Source organism: Chinchilla lanigera, unplaced genomic scaffold, assembly GCF_000276665.1.
Source record: "Chinchilla lanigera isolate Chin_1 unplaced genomic scaffold, ChiLan1.0 scaffold00056, whole genome shotgun sequence".
NCBI classification, from domain to species: Eukaryota; Metazoa; Chordata; class Mammalia; order Rodentia; family Chinchillidae; genus Chinchilla; species Chinchilla lanigera.
Window position 1 is genome coordinate 8,913,619 of NW_004955457.1, and position 21,784 is coordinate 8,935,402.

At 43.2% G+C, this 21,784-nt stretch overlaps 1 protein-coding gene across 2 annotated transcripts in view; it reads left to right on the plus strand.

The window, feature by feature from the left end:
* The first annotated feature begins 6 nt into the window (after nucleotides 1-6).
* Nucleotides 7-21,784, plus strand: part of Ino80d (INO80 complex subunit D) — a 70,235-nt gene continuing 48,457 nt past the window's right edge. The window contains exons 1-4 of one of the 2 annotated variants that reach the window (XM_005397001.2): nucleotides 7-1,737; nucleotides 10,997-11,090; nucleotides 11,188-11,442; nucleotides 16,530-17,308. In XM_005397001.2, the coding sequence (XP_005397058.1) occupies nucleotides 11,225-11,442; nucleotides 16,530-17,308 (997 nt within the window). In that variant the 5' untranslated portion in view covers nucleotides 7-1,737; nucleotides 10,997-11,090; nucleotides 11,188-11,224. Of the gene's footprint in view, nucleotides 1,738-8,777; nucleotides 8,818-10,996; nucleotides 11,091-11,187; nucleotides 11,443-16,529; nucleotides 17,309-21,784 lie in introns of those variants that run through there. The other variant, XM_005397003.2, reaches the window with a different exon arrangement.

Below are 21,784 nucleotides of genomic sequence, written 5' to 3' on the forward strand. Positions count from 1 at the left end.
CCCAAAACACAGGCTGTGCCCGGAGGTTTCTGGGCAGTGCCTGGGCGGGTCAGGTATTCCAGGAGGTGGGACCTGGGAGGAGGAATAAGTGCCTGGGGACAAAAGAGTATTCTGTGTTGCAAATTGTGGTTTCTCCGGGCGGAGGAGTTGGGGGAGTAGGGGAATAGGTGGTGAGAGGAGAGGTTAGCCTGGCCTGGGCCGGAGAAGTTTCTTGTTAGAAAAGGAATTTTGATCAGTTTTTTAGATTCATAAGTAAAGCCTGCGAAGGCCTTTGGCCAAACAAGTTATTTACAATTCTGAGCGTTCAAGTTGTCCAAAGACAAAGTAGACCCGTGGGGCAGTTACTGAGAAGAGCGTGAAGGGGGCTTGAATCGGGGAGTGGCAAGATGGAGAGGAGGAGGTGGAGGTGAGGAAGGTAAGCAGCTGTCGCTGGCCACGTGCGCGGCACCGGCGGCGGTGGCAGGAGGGGCATTGGCACCAGCACTGGCATGGGACCGGACGCCGTGGCGGGAGGGACAGTAGAGCTTGTGGTTCTTAGGGAAAGCACACATGGACGCATTGACGGTTGTGCACCTTTGGCTGGAAATCTGGGTGGTAACTTCCCAGTTGGGGTGCACATGGAGCCAGAATGCTACAAGCTGGAGAGAGGTTTTGTGTAAGACTACATGTACGACTTCGGCACTGCTGTTTCATAGACAGGGAAACAGATTTATGAGGTTACTTGGTGCATGTTGTCCTTCTTGACAATGTTCAGAATTTTTAATAAGTTGCTGTCACAATGTTGGGAGATTTTATGTCAAATCTTGGATTTTTTAAAATATCTTGTGGAAATTTGGAAGATCTGAAAACCCCAGGTTTATTATTATTATTTTTTAATAATTATGACAACTTGCTGGAACTGGCTTGGCTCGGAGCACGAGTGGCCCCTGCAGGCACCTCATCTTGCCTCCTGATAAAATAAGATGCAATAACTGAGCCTTGAGTGTGGGAGCCAGAGAAGGGAAGCACCAGCTGTGGAGCCAGGACGTGGAGAAGGAGCGAGAAGTGGCCAGCACCTCTCTGGAGAGGAAAAGCGTGTGGGGTGTTCAGCACCAAAGAAACATTACTTTGGTTTCTTAGAACAGGAGAACTTTGAAGAGTTTACCTGCGACATAGTTTTCTCCTTTCTCCTCCTGCAGCTCAGGGTTCCTGCAGTAGAGTGAGCATGGCAGGGAAGAATTCAGAAAGCATCTGTTGTAAAAGATGATTAACTAGAGCAAGTCAGACTGGTATCATTCTGTTAGTATTTCTCATCACAAATAGACTAATATTGTGGAAGATTGTTTCATATGGATCCCACGAAAGAATTCTCCGTGAATTCTGTAACTCCGGCCCCAAGAAGGTGGGAGGGCCTGAATTAATGGAGAATTACACAGTGCCATTCAGGAACCACTAGCAGCTGGAGGGCATCTGAGCCCTGCAGATTCTAGATTAAAGTGATAGTACTAATAAGCTGCTACTTACTGCTCTAATAGTAGTTAACGCTAAGTGATTGCTATGTACTGGCTACCATGCTAAGCATGGGTCATGAAATACCTAATTTAATTCTCTTACGTGACTCAGTGAGGGCTGCACAGTTATAATCTTCCCTTTACAGATGAGAGCTGTACCAGATTAGAGCCCCATCCCAGGTTGCTACCAGAGCCAACAAGTGATCTCTGCTACTACATTAACACTCCTTACCTTTCGATAAACCAGGTGAGGAACCATTGAAAAGGCTGTTTAAATTATTTTAAGTAGATAATGCAGACTTATTGTACAGAGCTATCTTCGCAGTCTTTGTCAGATAGACATTTACTAAGCTTTTAATTTATTTTATTTATTTAGAGACAGGGTCTTGATATGCAGTCCAGGCTGGCCTTGAACCTCACTTATGTAGCCTAGGCTGGTCTCGAACTCGCAACCATCTTCCTGCCTCAGCCTCCTCAGTGCTGGGATTACAGGCATGTGCTACCACGCCCGGCTGTTTATTTTATTTTTACATGTTCTAGTTTGAACTTTTTGTTTTTTTTTGAGACAGGGTCTTGCTGTGTATCCCAGGCAGGCCTAGAACTAGGGGCATCCTCCTGCTTCTGCCTCCTGAGTGTTGTTGGGGTTACGGGTATGCGCTACCATGCCAGCTAGTTTGAATTTTATGATGAATGTTTATATTCTAGGGTGATGGGCAGTTTTCTCACTCATTTTTTTTCTCTTTCAGTCACACCAGTTGATTTTAATCATTGGTCAGTCAAATTTTACTACTTTTCATATTGATACATAGATGTTAGGTTTTTAAAATCAGTATAAATGAGCCAGGCATGGTGGTGCACACCTGTAATCTTAGCACTCTCAGAGGCAGAGGCAGGAGGATCACTGTGAGTTCAAGGCCAGCCTGGGCTACATAGAGAGCCTGAGACCCTGTCTCAAAAAGCCAAAAAAAAGTAAAGCTTAGTTTTAACTTTTTATTATCATTAGAAAATGCAATAGTGTTTACCCTTTAACCTTCTTTCTCCTTTGAGCAGGGTCTCACTTTGTAGTACAGGTTGACCTCGAATTCAGTGTAGTCCAGGCTGGCCCTGAACTCCGCAGTGATTCTCCTACCTGTCAGTCTCCCCAGCATGGGGATTACAGATGTGCACCACCACACCCCATCTCCCTTCTGTTTTCTTTTAGTTTTGTTTATGGGTTTTTTGTTTTTTGGTTTTTTTTTTTGTCTTTTTGAGACAGAATCTCACTATGCAGTTCAGGCTGGCCTTGAGCTCACTTTGTAGCCCAGGCTGGCCTCAAACTTGCAGCGATCCTCCTACCTCAGCCTCCCAAGTGTTGGGATTACAGGTGTGTGCCACCACGCCCGGCCTCCCTTGTGTTTTTGAGGTGCTGGGGGTTGAACCTCAGGTTTCATGCACAAGTGGTCTTACCAGTCTTATATGCCCAGTCTGGAAGATTTGATAATATTTACATTTTAGAGCTAATAAGGTGTTTGTTTAAGATTACATGTTTCCCTTCTTCTGTACATCTTACATTGAATGCTGATGAGTAAAGTGATGTCAGCTTCATCTCTGGGATTTAAGGGGAAAGAAAGAAGTCCAGTTGGTGAGGTGCAGGGGTGCAGTTCCGCAGTAGAGCACTCAGTATGTGCAAGGCCGTGGATTGGATTCCCAGCCTTGCAAAACAGAAGTAACAGTGAAAAACTGTAAACAGTCCAGAGTTGGAAGGGTAGGGGTAAAGAATGGAGGGTTTTTTTCCCCCCTTGAAGACTTTCTTAGTGCTTTTGTTATAATTTTTTCTTTTTCTCTTTTTTTTTTTTTTTTCCGGTACCGGGAATCGAACTCACGACCTTGCGGTTGCCAAGCAGGTGCTGTGCCGCTGAACTAAATCCCCAGCCCCCTAAATTTTTCTTTATTAAAAAGGAAAAACGCTTGGGAACCTGAGGCAGTAAGATTACAAGTTCAAGCCCTGCCTGGGCAACTGGTGAGATCTTGTCTCAAAGTAAAAAATTTTTAAAAGTACTACGCTTTTCAGTACTTAGTTCAGTGCCAAGGCCTTGGAATTGACTTCTAGTACGAAACAAACTAACAAATAAATACGAAAAACTATTTCTTAATGTAGAAAAGATCAGATGAATAATTGCTCTAGTTTATAGACAAAAGTTACTTTTATATTAACGTAATATTTGTGATTTTGAAGCAGTGGTCCATTCTCTTCTCTCATTCTTTTTCTTTATGGTATGTAATCTCTCTTGGTCTATGTCAAAGAGAGATTAAATTGAGCATAGATAATGTGTATTGGCCGGGCATGGTGGCACACGCCTGTAATCCCAGCACTTGGGAGGCTGAGGCAGGAGGATCATTGCAAGTTCGAGACCAGCCTGGGCTACAAAGTGAGCTCTAGGCCAGCCTGAGCTGCATAGCGAGACCCTGTCTCAAAAAGACAAAAAAAAAAAAAATGTATTCTGTGGTGCAAGAACTGGAACCCAGGGTCTTGGGAATGCTAGGCAAGCACTCTACCATACATCCTCAACCCTAAACTGAACTTCTAAAAGAGGAATTTGAAAAGAACAGTTGGTTGTTTAAAAGGAAAATGTAAAGAATTACATAAAGTGTACTCTTACTAGGACTTTAAAAAAATTAAATAAAGAAATGGGAGGGAAAATTAATCACAAGTCAGTATAAGAAAAAGGAGGTTGGAGAGAAATTGTGTGCAAGGCGTTGGAGTCAAACCTCTTTGTATAATGGCTTGGTGGAACCCAAGGTGACTAGAGTAAGAGGGGAGTTGAAGAGGTTTGTGAATTCTTGGTGAGAAGCAGGCTTTCAGTGAGCTCCGATTGTTTGGAACATGATTTGCTGGATAAATATTGAGTTGCAAATTATATAACATCCATTTGAAAAAGTATTTGCTGTTCAGATGTTCTGGAATATCCGAGCATATTGTATTATATTTTCTCTTGGTATATGGCTGTGGGTATTAGAAATACTTGTATAAGCTGGGAGTGGTGGAGCACACCTGTAATTTCAGTATCTGGGAGGCTGAGGCAGGAGCATCCTTGTGAGTTCCAGGCCAGCCTGGGTTTCTGGGTTACATAGTGAATTGAAGGCCAGCCTGACCTACCTAACAAAACATTGTCTAAAATACAATCCCCGCCCTCCCACCCCACAAAAAAAGTCTGAACTAGGGTGAGAGAGTGCCAAGAAAGATTTCTTTGGAATCAGCATCAGGCACAGTGAGAGGAACAGCTTTCTCCCAAGTAGGTGACACTCTGAGGACAAAAGCAACAGCCCTGCCCTGCAGTGGCAGTGCTGGGTGTGTGCCTTGGGCTCCCTGGGAGCAAGTCGAGGGGCTGAATTACACCAGCCCAAGTGCCAAGGGGAGGTGAAGACTAGACTCAAGGAGCCTTATAGCAGCTCATTTTGAGAACTGAAGCGGAATAAAACCTGAATTGCTATCTCCCCAAAACTACGCCACGTGGATACCGTAGGTTAGGCAAACTAGTCCAGCGTGAGTCAGACCTCAAGAGAAAAGCGTTCCTAATAATTTATTTTTAGAAATGGCAGGTGAAAGTTGCAATCAACTAGTTCCTTGTGGTAGGAGAGGGAGTGAGATACAGGAAACAGGAGTTTGAAGATGAAACAAAAAGTTCAAAGAAATAGTGATAAAACAGAAAGAGCTAAGTCAGCTGATGGAACCAGGATACAAGTAAAAGAGAAAAATCTCACTGATACAGAAATGATGGTCACTTTCAAGGCCCTGTGTGGTAGAGTATGTCTGTAATCCCAACACACAGGAGGCTGAAGCAGGAGGATCGCTATGAGTTCAAGGCCAGTGTGGCCTACATAGAGAGACACTGTCTCAAAAAAGAAAAAAGTGATAGTCACTTTCAAAGGAATGGGTGGATAATAGAGATAAGCTTGAGAAATTTGAGCAATCTAAAAATGGAAAAATAAAAATGAGAAAAGACCAGAGGTGCTGGGTATGGTGATTTATGCCTGTAATCTCAGCTACTTGGGAAGCTGAGACAGGAGGAGAGAGATTGAGACCATCCTGGGCAGTTTGGTGAGGCCCTACCCCAGACTATAGCCGGCGCAGAGAGGTTGCTTGGTGGTGGAATGCTTGCCTAGCATGTACAAGACCCTGTTTCAATCTCCTGTGCTGCAAACAAAAGAAGACAGCTTCAGTTGGGTGTGCTGGCACATGCTGGTGTTCCAGCAGTTGGGAAGCTGAGGCGGGAAGATTGAAGTTGGTGGTCAGTCTGGACCACACAGGGATACCCTGATCTCAAAAACTAAAAATAAAAGTAAAGAAAAAGAAAGTGACTGTCGGATTAGAGCAAAAAAAGTCTAACCCAGTAAGAGGTGAATCTAGAAACAGTAAGCAGGGCTGAGGGTGTAGCTCAGTGGTAGAGTGCCTGCCTGGCAATGTTCGAGACTAAGTTCTATCCCTAGCACCACAAAAATACATATAAAAAAATTTAAAATGCGTAAATGCTTTGTGCTTTGTGGCTGTACCTGTCAGAGCTGTGCCGCTCAGCTGTGCAGCAGGAAGGCAGGCAGGGGCAGCTTGTAAGTGAATGAGCATGGCTGTGTTCCCATCAGACTTAATTTACAAAAAACGCACAGTGGCCAGCTCTGTCTTGTAAGCCATAGTTTTCTGATTTATCACCTAAAATGTTTGGGTTTCTTTTGTCTTTTTTTAGACAGGGTCTTCCTGTGCAGTTCAGGCTGGCCTTGAGCTGACTTTGTAGCCCAGACTGGTCTTGAACTCGCAGCGATCCTCCTGCCTCCTCCTGCCTCAGCCTCCCGAGTGCTGGGATTACAATAGTTCCCCAGAAAAGCTGAGAGCGAAAGGGTGGGCAGAATTCTAATTAGCAAATTCAAAAGAGCAACGATCTAGATACTTGTGTCTGATGAGACCACATTTAAGCCGAAAAGCATCAGAGTGCTGGAGAACAACTGTGAAGCACTGCCCCAGGCACACCCCTGGCCGCTTTTCACCTTTCTTTTCTTTTGCATCTGTAGGTCTGTGTTTCCCTGTCTCTGTCTCTCTCCCCTTCCCCCTCCTTCTAGTTCTGAGGACTGAACACCAGGAGGACCTGAGCGATCTCCCCAGTCCTTTCTTATTTTGAAATGAGGGTCTCCCAGGCTGGCCTTGAACTTGGAGTCCTCTTGCCTCACCTCCTGGGATAGCAGGAAGTGCAGGCACGCACCCTGTAATGAAGAGTAAAGTTTGAGTTCACGGTCTGGTATCCTGAGTCTCACACCAAGTAACAGATGAATACATACAGTTTGAAGACATAAAGTATCGGGAGAAACAGGCATCTGATTATAGTAGGCAGTTTTGATTCAGTCCTTCCAGGCCTTGATAGAACAAGCAGAGAAAATAATGACATAGAGTTGTTGGCAACATTGTAAATGATGTGCGAAGCAATGAGCCCTGCAAACAGTGCGTGCTCTTTCTCGAGAGTATATGGTAGGCCCCCACGAAAATCTTAGTCCAGTCCAAAACCCCAGATACAGTGCAGATTATGTTTCTTTTTCAGTACTTTTCCTCCCTGGAATTTAAACAAAGAACAGTATAACCCCTACCATCTGAAAAAAAAATTGACTCTTGTTAAAGAAGTTAAGAACTCTAATCCAAATGAGCTAGAAAGTACTGATAGTCAAAATTCTGTGTATTAGTACCTATAGGATAAAATTACAATGGTACTCAGAGGAAAATTCACAGACATAAATAGACTACTAAGCAAGAAAAGAATGAAAATAAAAATATTTAAGAAGCAGAATAAGCTGACTGTGGTGGCACACGCCTGTAATCCCAACACTCAGGAGGCTGAGGCAGGAGGATGGCTGCAAGTCTGAGGGCAGCCTGGGCTACAAAGTGAGTTCAAGGCCAACCTGAACTACATAGTGAAATTCTGTCTCAAAAAGACCAAATAGATAAATAAATAAAAATAAAAAGAAGGACTGGGAAGGTAACTGTGGTACAATGCTTGCCCAGCACTGCAAAAAACAAACAACAGAACTAAAAATGAACAGCTGTTCTTCATTGAACCAGAACTGTAATTTACAATGTTTTGCTTTTTGGTGTTAGAGATTGAACCCAGCACTTCATATGTGCCAAGCACATGTTTTGCTGAGCAACATACAGGAACTATGACTTAGGATAAAGTCAGCCTCCACCCTTCTCCCCCTCCTCCTCCTCTTCCTCCTACTTTGAGACAAGGTCTTACTTTACTTTGAGTTCAGGCTTTTTGGAACTTGGAGTGATCCTCCTGTCCCAGCCTCTGAGCACTGGGATTATAGGCAGGTGCCACCAAGCCCAGGTCAAAATCAGTAAAATTTCAGCTGGACTTGGTGGTGCACACCTGAGACGGGAAGATTACCATGAGTTTGAGACCACCCTGGGCAACATAATAAGTTCAAGGTCAGCCTGAACTACATAGTGAGCCTATCCCAAAAAACAAACAACAACAGAAAAAAATCAGTGTTATTTCTAATGAAGCCATTCTTGTTTCAGTGCAGGAGTAATAATACTGCCATTACTTCTTAGCAGTGTTTTAGTCAGTTCAGTTAGGGGCCAGGTACGCATAAGAGATGGCAGCTCATCAGTCCTGATAGGTGATGTGGTTATGTACAGTACCTTGAGTGTGCCAGAATAAAAAATAAGCATATTCCTCCTGTGTTTCATGCTGGCCATCGGCCTTCTATGAGAACGTACCCTCATGCTGTTGATGTATAGAATTCTTCTTTCATAAAGACAAACTGATTCTGTAAGTTAATTTCTTTATTTGCTTATATCCGGGGCTTTTTCCTGAAGTGCACATAGACTTGCTGGCACTGGCTTGTGGGAGAGGTAGGGCTTGCGGGTTGGAGTGGCACAGAGAATGTGAGCGTGGGTCTCCTTTGACGTAGTTCTTGTCCTGGGCAGCCAGACCTTCGGTGTAGCTATATTTAAACTCTTAGTCCAGCTTTTCTTTCTTGCAGCCTAGTAAAGTGGGAAGGGACGCTCTGATTCTTATTTTATGCCTTATTGATGTATGATTAGATTCACTTAGTAATGTACGTGATTTTTATTAACTAAGTGAATATCTCAGGGTTGTTTTTCCTACCAAAGTGAGTGAAATGTTTCTTAAGAAGGGCACAGGCTGCCCACCATTATCATTGGCAGGTGGCCATTACATATATATATTTTTGTTTGTTTTGTTTTAGTACAGGCTGGTCTGGAACTGTCAGCAGTCTTCCTACCTCAACCTCCTGAGTGCTGGAATTACAGACACGTGCCACCACGCCCAGCTAGTGATACATTGTAAGAATTAACACTTATGAATAATAAACTTCTGTTTATCCAGCGCTTATCATATGATAGGCATGCTCCTTACAGTGTTTTGTGCTGTCATTTGATCCTCAGAACAAGTAGCTATAACACAGTGACTGTTACAGCTGTTTTACAGGTGAGAAAGTTGAGATTCAGAGAGGGCAATGGTTTGGTCAGTGTTACAGTAAGTGGCAGAGATGTTGGACTTGAACAGTCCATGTCTTTTGACTCAAGCGTCTGTGTATCTTGTCACTCAGTGGTATAGAAAATCCTTTTTTTCTCTGTGTCTTTTTTGGGGGAAATGGAACCCAGCACCTTAGACATGGTACAGCACTCCCTGTCCTCCGAGCCCCTTGCCTGCAGGGTTTTTCTCCCAGTAACGATCATCTGAACTGTCATCTCAGCCTCTTAGTGACCTCAGGAGGATGAGTTAGACTGTGTCAGCTCACTCAGCCAGACTCCTAGTCAGATTCACTTTCGTGGTTGTGGGCTGTATGGCGCTGGGTGAGTGCTGTCCATGTGCCTTTTGTATGTAGAAAGGTAGTGGGTATTGCGTAATTTCTTATCATTGTCTTATGCACTCTCAAAAGCCATAATCTTTACCCTACTTCAAGAGACTAGAGGCCAGGCGTGGTGGCACACACCTGTAATCCCAGCACTCAGGAGGCTGAGGCAAGAGGATCGTTGTGAGTTTGAGGCTAGCCAGGGCTGAAAAGTGAAGGTCAAGGCCAGCCTGAACTAGTGAGACCCTGTCTCAAAACAAACAAACAGAAAAACCCCAAACAGAAAGAGACTAGGATCTCCCCATGGTGCAGGACTCTGAGATGATACAAATGTGGTTGGGCGCCAAGTCTTTGGGCTCAAGTTTGATGGGATTGGTGGAAGTAGAAGACAATAGCATGTTTTTAAAAGCAGGAATTTGCTAGTTTGTGTTCCATAGAAACATTTCAAATTGCCAATATTTTTATAACCATATGTGTCAGTTACTTTCTTCATTGCTAAGACATAATACCTGACACTCACAAGTTAGAGGAGGAGAGGCTTAGCTGATAAAGGTTTCAGTCCATAGTTGGCTGGCTCCGAAGCAGGGTACTGTGGCAGAGGGGCCTGGCAGAGAAGAAGCAGTCTATGGTAGGGCAGGCAGGAGGCAGCAAGAGAGAGATCAAGGGAGGAGAGGGGAATATAGACCCTTCCAGGCCATGACCAGGCTTCTCCCAACGTCACATTTAGCTGTGAACCCATCAGTGGACTAATCCACCATTGAGTAGTATCTTGCTGTATGATGCCGTCACCTCCCAGAGCCCACCTATGAGCACATGAGACTTTGGGTGGGGGGGCATCTGGAAATAGACCATAGTACCATACAAAAAGAAAATTTCTGAGGGAGACTAGGTCTAAATGTAATTCCATCAGCATAGTAAAGGGATTAGATTTCTAAAGGTAGACTTAATGTTTACCAGTGGTAAAAGCGAGGAGTAGTGAGTGTTGCACACCTGTAATTCTGGCACTCTGGAGGCTGAGGCAGGAGGATCACTGTGACTTTGAGGCCAGCCTTGGCTACACAGTGAATTCAAAGCCAGCCTGAAGTACATAATGAGACCAAGTCTCATGGAAAAAAATTTTTTTTTCCTGCCAGTAGTGAGGTAAAAAGACCTACAGTTGTGATACTCACTTGGCGGACAAGCTCGGCTACTTTGAGGTATTCACAAAATTTAACTTGAGCGAATGAATGTGGTTTAGCTCAATGTAGTTTGTGTTTCATAGAAACATTTCTTTTAAGGTTCATTTGGGAGGTGAGGCAGGCAAGGCTGAGGCAGAAGAATCACTGGAAGTTTGAGGCCAGAATGGGCTGCAAAGTGAGTTCAAGGCCAGCCTGAATTGCATAGTGAAACCCTGTCTCAAAAAGACAAAAAGAAGAGAAAAGAAAAGATAAATGAAACATTGCTTTCAAATTGCCAAATATCTTTATAACCATATGTCTTAGTTACTTTCTAAAGTAAACATAAAGGTAACATACTTTATATCTTTTATTATTTGGCTTCGTTATTGAGATGTTGGGTTACAACATAGAATCCATCACATTTAAAAAGGTGATAAAATAATTTATGACCTGAGTGAGTTAGCCTTGCTTATATGTATTTGTTAACTAGGCTTTTTGATATTTTTGTAGACAATCTGCTTCATCTCGATTTCAGCAGCATTCCAAACTGTGGTACCCTTGGGGTTCTCTTAACATTGCTATGGTGCAGAAGATATAAACTCAGGTATGGGCGTGGGGCCACAAGTCCCTCAGTGAAATTTTCAGCTTTCTGTTTTATAATCTGATTTATCATTTGGGTTTTTTCTTTTCTTTTGTGGTAGACGTTTAGCTGATGTTCACAAGGAATAGAGTCACGTGATGTATGAAGGGAAACATATACACTTCTCTGAGGTTGACAATAAGCCCTTGTGCTCGTATAGCCCCAAACTGTGCAAGCAGCGGCGACTCAACGGCTACGCATTCTGTATCAGACACGTTCTGGAGGACAAGACTGCCCCCTTCAAGCAATGTGAATATGTGGCCAAGTATAACAGCCAGCGCTGCACCAACCCCATCCCCAAATCGGAGGATCGCAGGTAAGAGCGGCTGGTGGGGAGTAGTCACTGCTCTTACTGGAGGATTGGAATTTGTTCTGTCTCTCTCTTTAAAATTTTTTGTTTTCCAGGAAAATTGCTTGAAGCATTAGTACTGATTTGTTTGCTTTGTGGTCTTATAAAATAGTTCTTGACTTCTTAGCTTCATCATTTGCCTAGCGAGAGAAATTACAGAACTATTTAAGTATTACAATTGATAATAGGTTTTTAAATCTATAATTGAAAGGCATTGAAAAAGAATTTAAGATTTTTTTTGAAAACACTTATACATAGTATGGTATTTTGCATTGTTTTTATATTGCCTCTTTTTGTTAAAAGTTCATATTGTGAACTTTTTGTTAAAAGTTCATATTGTGGGGGGCTGGGGATTTAGCTCAGCGGCAAAGCGCCTGCCTGGCAAGTGCAAAGTTGTGAGTTCGGTTCCCGGTACCGGAGAAAAACCGAAAAACCAAAAAAAAAAAAAAAAGTTCATATTGTGCAAAAGAGCATTTTTACTGTAATTTAGAAACTACTTTTCTTTCAGGGTAGGCTTTATCACTGGAATTGTGCATGTACACTTTGCCAAATTTTAAAAAGTAAAATGAGTTATTTTTGGAAGTGTCTTACACTAGCAATTCCAGGGTCCTCTTGTACTTTCCTTACTTCATCCCTAAGCCTCTTTTTCATTTTTTTTTTTTTTTTTTTTTTTTTTTTTTTTTCTCTGGGTTTTTTCTCCGGTACCGGGAACCGAACTCACGACCTTGCGCATGCCAGGCAGGCGCTTTTGCCGCTGAGCTAAATCCCCAGCCCCACTCTTTTTCAGTTCTCTAGAAGTCATACTGGTCATTGTGGGACATTTGAGATATCCAAAAGTTTTAGATATTTGTTGTCTTTACACAGAAAGTGAACCTTTTAGTTCTATCTTAACACACACACACACAGCCTCTCTTCATCCGTGTTCCTATGCATAAGCAAATGTCACCCGTTTAAAGTGCTTAAAAAAGAATTGTCATGATGAGCACTTTTATGTCATGATGAGCACTTTTTCAACTTTTAGTGTGAAACAAATAATTTGTGGTGGTAGAGATCCCATCAGGGTGTGCGCACGTTCTGATTTGGGAACACTCTCTTAGAATTTCGAATGAGCATGCAGGCTTCAAATTACACTACCTGAAAGTTAGAAACAGCTGCTTAGTGAGGCAAGGGATAAAACTTTAATCTCAGGTAAGAAAGGGACCCATGCCTTAGGCTGAACATATCTGTTGAGTTGGATTAACAGACAGAAAACATCAGTTCCTTACCCTGCCCTCTTAACATGCAGTATGGCTCGGCTTGGATTAATTCCATGTTCATTGTAAATACATCCCTATAATTTTGTCATCAGTTTAGGCTATCACAGTTGTAATTGCCCACCCTGGATTTTTTTCATTTAAGTTGAAGCAAGTCTTATCGTAATAGTTAATAGTAAGAAGTGATGGTGAGAGTCCTGAATTTCTTTAAAATATTAATCTCCTGAAGCATCTGCTTTCACCTTTGTTTTCAAAGTAGTTTCTTCTTTTTAGAACATGATAAGCAAGAAAAGGAAGTTTGTGTTTCTAAGTTAAGAGAAGCTATGCTTTTAATAAGTACTGAGTTAAATATGTATATTCAACATTGGTCATGATCAGGCTGGGATATAGCTCAGCAGTACAGGCGCCTGCCTGGTGAGACAAGGTCCTGTGTTTGATTCCCAGTATGAAAAACAAACAAAAAAACATTTATTTTGAGCTGGGCTTAGTGGCTCATGCCTGTAATCCCAGCACTTGGGAGACTGAGGCAGGAGGATCGCTGTGAGTTCGAGGCCAGCCTGAACTGTATAGCAAGGTCCTGCCACAAAAAGACCAAAAAAAAAATCATGATCACATGCATGCAACTGATATTAACACTTTTGTTTGTAGGGTTGTCTGAAAATAGGTCAGCCAGGCGTGGTGGCACATGCCTATTTGAGGCCAGCCTGGGCTACAAAGTAAGTTCAAGGCCAGCCTGAACTGCATAGTGAAACCCTGTCTCAAAAAAAAAAAAATATTTATATAGGTTAAAATGGAATCAGAAGGTGGTTAAACCTCAAGAAATTCTGGTTGAAGTCATGTAATAATATATTAAACCTGTATATAAATATTATGATATCATAGTACAGCATAGAAAAGATTATAATCTTTTGAAAATAAGCTTCCATTATTCCTTTCTTTTTTTTGAAACAAGATATCACTGTGTAGTTCAGGCTGGCCTTGAACTCACTATGTAGCCCAGGGTGGCCTGTTACTCACAGCAGTCCTCCTGCCTTAGCCTCCCAAGTTTTAGCTTTCAGTATATAGTTCAGGCCATCTTCGAACTCACTGTGATCCTCCTGCCTCAGCCTCCTGAGTGTGAGGATTATAGACATGTGGCATCACCGCTTATTCTTACTGAGAATAAACTTTAGTTGAGAAAAGTTACCTGGTTGTTGGTCACCTATGGGAATTGCAATTTGTGGTTTCTAACTTACCTGGTTTGTATTATAAGTGCTTGCTTAGGGCTTTCCTCCTTTTGCAGTAGTGTTATGCTTAGCAGTACAAAGAAAGCCCATTTTAAGTGTACTTACACAGTAAACTGAACCTCATTACAATGATTTCATGTAATGAACCACATTACTAATGGTTTCTTAGATATAAGTGGTTATATTGAACTAGCTATTTCATATAATTACCTTTAAATTTAACTTTGCTATATTTATATTATGTATATAATAGTATATATCTGCCAAGAAATTTTCTTTTTTTTTTTTTGTTTTTTTTTTTCTGGTACCAGGAATCGAACTCACGACCTTGTGCTTGCCAGGCAGGCGCTGTGCCTCTGAGCTAAATCCCCAGCCCCAAAATTTTCTTTCTTATGCATTTACTTCATAAAAACAGCTTAAGGTATGACCAACAAACCATGCAATTCACCCACCTAATGTACTTTTTACTACTCCACAAGATGGAGCAGCCATCACCACCTTCTAATTGAGAACATTTTCACCCTCCTGCAGGAAACCTGCCCCCTTAGCGGTGGTAGCCCTCTGCAGCTGTCCTGCAGAGGAGAAATTCCTGTTTGTATGCTTGGTGTAAATGCTCCTCACAGCTAGGGGAGCTGCTTGCCTGGCTGTGCAGCCTTTCCCTCTCCTCCAGGGTGTGGGCTGTGTTGCTGGGTGGCCCTGTGGCTGCATCACCAAGGCCTGGGGAGGCGGGGTGTGCAGGTGAGACCCTCCTGTGTCCACTGCAACCCACACACACTCAGCACTGTCTGGCCCTGCATGCAGGGAGCAGAGAAATTTGAGTTCTAAACAAAAAAACAAGCAACTACTTCACCTTTCCCTACTTAAAAAAAAAAAGCTGAAAACAACAAAACCCGTTACTTTGTATTGGTTACTCCCCTTATTTCCTTGCTAACCACCGCTTTGTGAAGCTGCTTTGGTTAAGGGTTATGGGACTAGGTGAAACCTGCTCCATGTGCTTTATGGAAATACCACTTACTTGTGTGCTCCAATAAAAGGCTCAGTTCGCAGAGTCCAGCGTGGTGGTGCATGCCTGGATCCCAGTATTCTGAGGCAGGAGGATTGCAGTGAGTTTGAGGCCATTGTGGGCTGCATAGTGAGTTCAAGGCCAGCCTGGGCTACACAGCGAGACTCTGTCTCAAAAAAAGGAAAAGGTTCCATCTTCAAATAACTTTGGGAAACAGTGTCAGGTGATGCATCTCCTCCTTGGAATTTGATAGTACATGTTATCATACAAACTGTTTTGGGAAGTTTTTCAGCAGAAATAACAACAAAATCACCGCATATCTTTGTTTTAGCCAGCATTTCCAGATTTACTTAAATGTGGAATACTGTGTCATACCTGTGAAGCATAGTGTGGAACTGCAGGAAGAATATGAGATTAGATAAGGCCACTGTCCTGGTCAAGGCTACAGGTTTTCAGTAGGGTCAAATGGCATAATGTGTATTCTACTTTCCCATTATGTAGAAGGGCAGACGCTGTGCTGCTAAGCTATATCCCCAGCCCCCTTTTGTAATATTTTAAAAATGACATTTACATGACAAAAACTGCCTGCTCCTTGTTGAAGATGAGTGAGGCACCTTGAGAGCTTTAAACCACCCCACCCCGCTGCAGTCAGTGCCTGGTGCGTTGGAGGCAAGTGCCCTACCACTGACCGATATTCCTAGTCCTTTTTATTTTTTGAGACAGGGTCTTGCCAAGTTGCCCAAGTGGACCGAAGCTTGCATTCCTGCTGCCTCAGCCCCCAGAGTAGCTGGGATGTAGGTGTGCGCCACCAGCGGACCATGAACCTTGCTTTCGTTAGGTCTCAGTTCACCTGTAATTCCACTACTGTATCCAGTTTTATTCTTTTGTTTTATCCTTCCACTCTTTTATTGATTGACTGATTGATTGATTGATTGGTACTGGGGATGGGCCCAGGGCCACATGCACGGTGGGCAAGTGCTCACCACTGAGCTTCCCTCCAGCCCTCTGCTTTCTTCTTGAGACTTCCCTGTGTAGCCCAGGCAGCCTTACCTGCCTCAGCCTCCCCACATCTAGTTTCTTTTCCGTTCTTGTACCCTCCTGCTTCTCCTCTCTCCGTGTGTGTGAAGTATACAGTAGACCCTTGACATTCTTGAGGGTTATGTCATAAAGTCTTTGTGAATCTTCCTATGTTTGAATGGCATTGAAATGTGTTTTTTTCCATAAGGGAATTTGAGGTGCCCCTTCAGGCTCTTGTAGAGTGTTTCCATATGCTGTATGGAGAACGGTGAAGCAGCTGAGGTGTGCAGGCAGCTGTTTATCATCTGGGGGACCCACTAGCTGGCTGTCTGGCCACCTGCACATGTGTGGTGCACACACTTGCCTCGGCAAAATTACAGTGTCTCGGGGTTGCTCCAGAGCAGTGGAAGTTGCCTATTAACTCAATGAATGCCCAAAGTTACTGTAGTTGTGCAATTTTTAATGTATTAGGCTTCACATTTATAATATGCACATTTATATTCTGTTCTTCATCAGTACATGAATATTTTCCCACATATGTGTGTATTTTTAAAGGTACTGCAACAGCCACTTGCAGGTACTTGGCTTTATCCCGAAAAAAGAGAGGAAGAAAAAGAGTGATCCTATAGATGAGGTCAAAGTCAGGCACCAGATGGATACCATGGCCTTCAGCCTGGCTGTGCCCACGTTGGCCCTGAAGATGCCCAACGGACTGGATGGCATGTCCCTCTCTCCTCCCGGGGCCAGGGTGCCTCTCCACTACCTGGACACTGACTTGGAAGATCCATTTGCGTTCAATGAGGAAGATGATGACCTAAAGAAAGGTGCAACTGTGAGAAGGAAGTTGCAGAGCAAGTTGGCCCAGAACCGGCAGCGCCAGAGAGAGACGGAGATTTTAAAAGTTCGACAAGAGCACTTTAGTCCCCCTCCTGCACCTTCCCAGCAGCAGCAGCAGCAGCAGCAGCAGCAGCAGCAGCCGCAACCTCCGCAGCAGCACGCCCACCTATCACCTTTGTCCACCTCTCTAAAACCTCCCACGGCACCGCAGGGCTCCATCTGCAAGTCACCTCAGCCTCAGCACACCAGCGTCCCAGTGCAGGGAGTGGCCCCCACCACACACGCCATAGCACAAGCCAGGCAGGTGGCGCACAAGCGGCCTCTGCCCCTCCTGCCAGCCACTAGGGCTCCTGCCGCAGACCCGCCCCGGACTGACCGGGTCCTCATGAAAGCCACGGCCTTCTCTCCACACTTGTCCTGTATAAGTCGGCTGCAGAGACTGGTGAAACTGTACACCCAGAAGCACCAGCTGGACACTGATCTGTTCCCCCACTTAGGTGAGTTGCCATCTGTTTACCGTATCCTATGCATATAGTGTAAGCTGCACTTTCTTGAACTCTAATTCCAAGTTTAGGAAACATTATTTGGACACATGGTAGCAATAGAAATAGGAGCAAAGGACATGAACAGTTGGAGAAATATGAAGGGTCAATAAACAGACGAAAACATCAGTTTCCACGACAGAGAAATACAAATTGAAATAACAGTGAATTACCAGGTTAGCAAAAAGTACATCCAGTGTTGGGGAGAATATGGTATCTACAATATTGGTAAGTAATAAAATAATATCTAGTAATTTTTAAGCATACGTATGTTCCAAACTCACTTTTGGAACTGTATCCTATGGAAAATATCAAAATAGCAGAATGTGTATGTAAAGATGTTTACTGCAGCATCAAAAATATAAAATCTGTAAGTATCTGGAATAACCAATAGTAACGCTTAATATCTTACAGCACGTTGTGTGAAACATATATAGCTATTAAAAAGTGAATAAAATCAGTATCTTTGGAGCAGGACAGGCTTATGACTTAGCAGGTGGAAGGAAAGCAGGAGATATTTTGTCACTGCATCTTTGGGAGCTGGGTACGCACTGATCGGTGACTGTCAGGTGTGTGGACGTCCGCCTGTCTTCATGCATAGGAAGAGGGGTATGTACCCGGCTGTTGCAGCAGCTGCCACAGGGAGGATGATACTGGCCGAGTGTGCTTATAGGAAGTGGGAGTGGTGGTTTTTCTTACATAGCCTTATTTTGTTTTACCTGTCATTTATTTATTTTTTAATATTTCCCACTCCAGGTTTATTTTATTTTATTTTTGGTTTTTGGAGACAGGATCTTGTTATATATTTCAAGTTGGCCTTTAACTCACTGTGTAGCCCAAGCTGGCCTCAAACTTGCCCCAATCCTCCTGCTTCAGCCTCCTGAGTGCTGGGATTACAGATGTGCGCCACCATGCTTGACCTGTTATTAAACCATGTTTGACTTGATAACTAAAACCTAAACGATTGAAAAGATTTAGCAGAAATACTCAAGATCCAAACTATTAATACCCTACTATTAATACATTGGTATAGTCTTTCAAATACATAAAATTAAGTTTCTACTGTGTATAATGATTTGTGTTTTAAGGTTGCTGGAGATGGAAACCAGGCCCTTGTCCGTGCTGAGCTGCATCCTGGTGCCTATAAAAAACATTTTTTGAGACAGGGCTTCACTAGGTTGCTTCAGGTGGACTTGAGCCTGCAGTCTTCTGAGTTCACTTGCTAAATAACTGGTGTTACAGATGGACCACAGCCAGCCTGATTTCTAACTTTCTTTTTTCCTTGCCCATGCTGGGATTTGAGCCCAGGGCCTCAAGCATTCTAGGCACGCCCACCACCACTCAGCTAAATCCCTGTCCCAGTTTGTAGTGAAAAAATAAAAATTTCATCCATACATTTGTCAGAAAGCCGTACAGGAATTTTACCATCACATCTTTAGTATTGTCTTCAAATAGATTTCTGGAAGTGGAATCGCCAGTTCTAAGGTTCTCTGTCTTCTCTCCCTCCGTTCTTTTTCTGTCTTTGGCACTGAGAATTGAACCCGGTGCCTTCTCACTGAGCTCCATCTTTCCTCTGCCCCCCAGTTTTGTTTGTTCTATTTGTTTGTTTGAGATAGGATCCTGCTGATTTGCCCAGGTTAGGCTTTAATTTGTGGTCTTCCCTTAGCCTTCTAGGATGCTGGGATTACCAGTGTGTGTGGCACCGCCCCAGGCTGCTTTTTGTTTTTAAAGGTCTGTGGGGCTTGTGGGTGCAGCTCAGCGATACAGTGTGCGCTTAGCAATGCATGAGGCCGTAAGTTTCATACCTAGCTCCCTCTCTTTTCGGTGCATGTTTCCAAAATTTCCTTGAATTATTTTATCAGCTTTTCCCTTCTTTGTGCTCTGAGAATGACAGTTTCTCTACATCTCTGTTAGGACTGGGAAATATTATTCTTGCCTTTGTAAATTTAACAGGATTTCTTACTTAATTTATATATTTTAGGTCTGTGTTTATCACATTTTTGGCCTTTGAATCTTTCATACTTAAAAATTGTTGAGGGCCCAGTGTGGTAGCACCCACCAGTAATCCCAGCACTTGGGAGGCTGAGGCAGGTGGATCACTGTAAGTACAAGGCTGGCCTGGGCTACAAAGTGAGTTCAAGGCCAGGCTGAACTGCATAGTGAGACCCTGTCTCAAAAAGCAAAAAAACAAAAAACAAAAAAACCAAAAAACTATGTTTTCCAAAAGAAGGGGCTTCACACTGCTTTACATTGCTTTACAACCTCCCCTCCTTGTGCCCCTGTCCACCCTTCCCCTCCCCTGTAGTAATGGGCATTGATCCCACGGGTCTTGGGCATGCACAGCAACATTCTACCACCGAGCTACGAGCTAAGCCCTTTTTATTTGGAAACAGTGTCTCACTAATTGGCCAGGCCAGCCTGGATCTTTGAATCCTCTTGCCTTAGCCTTTGGAGTAGCTGGGCATGGCCACCATGCCTGGGTATAACTGGAAGTTCCTCAGAGATTAATTAGTTGTAGTGTGGAATCTGAAAGCATATCAAGGAATTTTCACACAGCTACTTTAAAGCCCGTTGTTCGGCCCTGTATTTTGGGTGAATCTTTTTACTCAGGTGTTACTTTGTAACTGTTGATCCCTTGGAAAACACAGATTTAGTGACATACTTCATCATACAAAATTTAAAACTCACCTTTGTTAATATTTCCATAAGTCTCATCAGAAAAGTCCTGACTGTTGGGTTGTTCCCAAGCTCTCAGTAGTAGTCGAAGTTTTGTAGAAACAGAGCCTTCATGTGAAGCTTCCATTTTTATCACTGGCAGCAGCACATCTTCCTCCAGGGGATGGTTTCACTGTCCGAGGAGCCCTCTCTTGAAAGTGGTGCTGAGGAAAACAGAAGCAGCTCACTCAACTTGCAGCGAAACAGTCCTTCGAGGGCTTTTCCGAGAGATGGCCATCCTCCTTTCTTTTGTGCAGAAGAAAAGAAAGAACCATCCTGGAGGGTTGTGTGTGTATATGTTTACCTGGGACAGAATGCAGGATCTTCCATCGAGCAAAATCCCCAACCGTTTTTACTTTTTATTTTGAGCCAGGGTCTCATTAAATTACTAAATTGTCCTGGTTGGGCTCAAATTTGTGACTGTTACGCTTCACCTTCCCACGGTGCTGAGGTTACGGCCCTGTACCTCTATGCCTGGCGAATGTAAAATGATCTTTCAGAAACAAAAATCTTCTTAAACAATGCTTTCATTTTTGCATTGGGGTCTCACTGTGTAGACCAGGCTGGCTTTGAACTTGTGTCATCCTCTTGCCTCAGCCTTCCAAGTGCTGGAAGTTCAGGCCTGTGCCACCATATTGGCTCAGGCAAACAAAAACTTTATTTTTAAACATTGTGTGGTCTGGTGTGAAGAACATAATAACTACTAGCAGAGCTTAGTGTCACTGCTTCGGTTCATGCTAAGGAGCTGGTAGTTACCACCAAGGTTTTTGCTTTTTTTTTGTTTGTTTTGTTTTCTGGGACCAGGAATGAACTCACGATGTTGCACTTGCCAGGCAGGCACTGTGCCGCTGAGCTAAATCCCCAGCCCCAAAGGTTTTTGCTTTTGTGACAGGGTCTCACTGTATAGTTCAGGCTGGCCTCAAACTTGCACAACCCTCCTGCCTGTGCTCCCGAGTGCTGGGGTGACAGGTGTGTGCCACCATTGCTTCTATACTCTTGGTGTTATTAACATAGCCAAAAAAAACAAATGATGTTTTAGTATTATTTTGAAAATGGTGCTGACCTAAGGAATCCCCTGAGAGGTTTGGGGGACCCTTGGGAATTTGTGAGTCATACGTTGAGAAGTGCTAGTTCAGCCGGGTGTGGTGGCACACACCTGTAATCCTAGCACTCAGGAGGCTGAGGCAAGAGGATCATTGCGAGTTCAAGACCAGCCTGGGCTACAAAGTGAGATCAAGGCCAGACTGAACTGCATAGTAAGACCCTGTCTCAAAAGGATCAAAAAAAAAAAAAAAAAGAGAAATGCTAGTTCAGATTCCTAATACAGTTGAATATTCATTTGTATCCTTTTTGGATACTATGTTTATTTTTCCTTTTATTTCATCCATTTTTATTAAAATGTTCATGGATTGGTGAAAGCTTTTTATACACATTTCATATTTGTTGTGAAGCCTTTCCTCTCGTATGTTTTATCAGTTTGGAATTGTTTTTAAAATTTTTTCAGGCCAGGGATATAGCTTGTCACAGTCCCTCCCTGGCAAACCATTCCCAGTACCAAAAAAAATTTTTTTCTAGATAGCGTTTTGCTACACCCCTAAAGTTTGGCTTGATTCTCCTGTTTCATCCTTCTCGAGTGCTAGAACTACAGTATAAGTATGAAGATTTCACTTTTGAGTCAAGGTTTGATTGATTGATTTTTTTTTTTTTTTTTTTTTT